Source organism: Cajanus cajan, chromosome 3 (assembly GCF_000230855.2).
Source record: "Cajanus cajan strain Asha chromosome 3, NIPB_CcT2T_4, whole genome shotgun sequence".
NCBI classification, from domain to species: domain Eukaryota; kingdom Viridiplantae; phylum Streptophyta; class Magnoliopsida; order Fabales; family Fabaceae; genus Cajanus; species Cajanus cajan.
The window spans coordinates 12653470-12657240 of record NC_138519.1 but is presented as its reverse complement, the minus strand read 5'-3'; the positions used below and the strand labels follow the sequence as shown (position 1 = coordinate 12657240).

The 3771-nt window shown below is 30.1% G+C and overlaps 1 protein-coding gene across 1 annotated transcript; it reads right to left on the bottom strand.

The window, feature by feature from the left end:
* Positions 1–702: 702 nt before the first annotated feature.
* On the bottom strand, positions 703–3401 carry LOC109817004 (7-deoxyloganetic acid glucosyltransferase). The gene is made up of 2 exons (XM_020382198.3): positions 2821–3401; positions 703–1799 (listed from the first exon to the last, which is right to left on the bottom strand). Exons 1-2 carry the CDS (start codon positions 3347–3349, stop codon positions 868–870), a joined length of 1461 nt encoding a protein of 486 aa, XP_020237787.2. The 5' UTR covers positions 3350–3401; the 3' UTR covers positions 703–867.
* Between the last annotated feature and the right edge of the window lie 370 nt (positions 3402–3771).

The window sequence follows — 3771 nt, the reverse complement described above, 5'->3', positions numbered from 1 at the left end:
TAAATAATTAAATGATATAAATTTTAATTATAAAATCTCACAATATATTCGTATAAAAATAATTACAAATAATTACTAAAAGCAATACATATAATTATCATAAAATATAATAATTAATAATAAAATAAATATTTTTAATAAAAAAATTAAGGTGTTACATATTATGTGGCATGAGTGTCATTGAGTTTATTGAGTTTACCAGTGGCAACCATAATTAACTCTCTTAAAATGAGAAATAATTTAAAAATAGTCTCATTTCTGCAAAATGTTTCCATAATGATCCTAATCATGTAAAAAGTCGATCTTCTTAGCATGTAATATGCACTTTCCATGAATGTATACGATTTTAGAATGGTTTCCTTAGTTGATTTATGCATGTATTTAGAATAGATCTCGGCGATACATCTGAAAAGACTTTTTCCGTGACACTTAATTATTACTCATCTACTTCAGCCATCTCCTATCTAGGCGTAATACACCTTTGGATTAAAATTCTTATATCTTGAATCTCCAACAAAATATATTTTGTCTTAAAAATTTGATACATAGCAATGAATGCAATGATTAAATTGAGAAATGTAATATGTTTCAACACTGTTGTTTTACAAAATGCAGTTTTCTTTTTATAGTAGTTTTATGTCTTGGTTGACTTTATATCGGTTGCTTTTGTTTTATGAGAATAGAGAAGATAGCTAGAGAATGTTAAAGGAAGCTTATAATATTTTAAGTCTATATAAAGAGCATCAAACATATAAGTTACATCCTTAATTATTAGCCATAACAGAAACATAAAACCAGAATTATAACATAATATCTGAAATGTAACTAAAGCAAAACAAATTCCTAAAAATTATGAAAGAAACTACTCTACATCGTTGCTGTTGTTGGCACACTTGCAATAATGTCCTTGATCAGATTCTCTAAATTATGATAAGATGAACCATTCTCTTTAATACTATCACGAGCTTTTTTTGCAATCTCTTTTGTTGATTTCATGAGCTTTTCCATTTGATTCTCCATTATATCTCTCACCATCTTTTCAATAATCAACCTATCACATGTCCCATTCATATTGACCCCAATCATCCACCGTTCACTCACGCACCTACTGTTAACCATTTGGTCAGCCATCAATGGCCAACAAAGCATAGGCAGTCCTTCAGTAATACATTCCAAAGTAGAATTCCAACCGCTATGAGTCAAAAATCCACCCACTGCAGGGTGGGCCAAAACCTCTTCTTGAGGGGCCCAATACACCATAAAACCTCTTTCTTTAGTCCCAATCTCAAGCTCTAAAGGTACATGGTTACCTATACCATCGATCAACTCCTTTTGGATAGCCCACAAGAAAGGCTTCATGCTATTTACCAAACCATGCCAAAACTCCAATAGTTGCTCAAGTGATAGCTTCACCACAGTGCCAAAACTAACATACAAAACTGACTTTGCCTTTTGATGGTCCAACCAAGTAATGCAGCTTTTGTCTTCCTTTCTCACACGACCATTTTTTTCGAGTGATGAACTATTAGCCGTGAATATGGTCTTGTAGAGAGTGTGAAGAGGACCAATAGAATAGACTTTGGGAAATATAGTAGCAAGCTTAGTGATAACGGAGGGTTCTAATTGTTCAAAGGTATTGAGTATTAGAGCTGAAGCTTGAATCATGGCTAAGGTTTCTACGATGAAAAAGTCTCTATTGAGGTTCTTATCTGTCAACAATGTGAAATAAGATGGAAGATCACAAACTCTCAATAAATTTTCTAATCCTGGGATGCTTGCAGGTACATTTTGCATATTTTCTGAAAATAAGGCAATTGTGAAATGGTCAAAACTTCTAAACTTTATAAAAGTGTTGTTCTAATAGATCTAATAATCAAAAGCATCTATTTGAGATTTATTTTCTTTCTAGTTAAAACATCAACAACAAAATAAACTTTGCATTAATTAAGGATAGAACGTTACGTTATATATAAGACATCAAATTCATACTCCCTTAGTTTCACAGTAAGTGTAGCTTTAACACTTTAATTTTCTAAAATGAATAATGTTCTCGTCATTTTTGATATAATATTAATTATTATATTTTACATTTACCTGTTAATAAATTAATCAACCAACATATTTGAATACGTACTTTCTTTGTTATCTATTATAAGTATATAATAAAAAAAATATTTTCTTTTTTAAATATAAGCAAATTTTAACTAGTTTTGTCCTATTTAATAATATTCTACTTAAAATATTCTTCTTATAGTGCATGACTTTGTAGTTACATTACCTTTTTTAACATTGTATAACAAAGAAAATTTAGGAAAAATATTATAAAATTAGCAAAAGTTAATACAGACAATCAATTTTTCTAATATGTGTGAATTCATTTTCTTTTCTTCTTATAATAGAGAATAGAAAGAAAAATGTATTTATCGTGAAAGTGAATTATTTTGATAAAATTATATCAAAAGGTGACACATTTATTGTTATTTTTAATGTATGTGTGAAAACCTTAAACTATGACCATCATTGTGGGACGAATGAAGTTTTATTAATTATTAAGATCTATTAATTATACCGGTCTCATTCCTTGGTAACAAGTTGCCATAACTTAAGAGTATGTTTGAATAAGTAATTTTAGAAATACTTCTAAGAACAAAAAAAAATTAAGAGAAAAAATCAAAATAAACTTTTTCATAAATTAACTTATGCATGAGTTAAAAATAAGTTTTTTGAAAAGCTAATACAAATGAACTTTTACAAAATAATTTATATGTAAATTTATGAAAAAATTTATTTGACTTTTGCTTCCTAAATTCCTTTACTCACCTTCATTGTTCCGAAGCAAAGATCCCTCGTGAAAAAGTTTGCTCATGTGGATTGTGACCCAAGTGCAAGTGGCACTATAGGTTCGGAAAGCAATGAATGGAATCCGAAACTCTTGTGAAACACTCAAGGCAATGGTTGACATGAGTCCATCGGCTATGATGCAAGATGGTGGTTGCCACTCTCCATTTGTCTGAACAAGTTTCAAGAACAATTCTCGGAACTCTTGAGCAAATAAGGACCTGGCACTCGGAGAGATAAGCAATGGATAGTAGTTCAAAAGGGCCCCATTTCGTGGAAGGTCATCGGGTAAGCCATCAGTGATGGACACAAAGTGGAAATTGGGGAATTGGGTGAGGAATGATGGTAAGTCTGTGAATTGGAGGAAGCGATTGTGGTTGTGATGTGTATTCACGAAGGTGATTCTGTGGCCTCTATGGGAAAGAAGTTTGGCTAAGTTAAACATGGGTTTGATGTGGCCTTCTGCTGGAAGAGGTAAAGCCAACACATGAGGTGCAGATGAATGCTCCATGTTTGCTCACTGCCTATGGAGAAATTTAGCAATGAGATTCGACAAGGATGTGGATGGACATAAATATATATAATTCAAAATACAATCATTCTTTTCCATCAACATAATTTATGTAATGTGTTTAGAGTCTACGATGAAAATTAGTCGTTACTTCTAACAAAATATTGTATATTAATATCTTGATTAAAAAAAATAATTTATCCATTGTTTAAAAGTTTATAATTAAATATAAACATTTTTTACATTAGTTGTGACTTATGTTAGTTAAACATTTTTTTTACATTGGTGAGAATTGAGTCTGGAAAAGATAATAAATGTGAAGGAACAATAGTTATAAGGAGAGAATAATTATTGTGAATTATGTAATAGATAAATGAATAGAATATATATATATATATATATATATATATATATATATATAT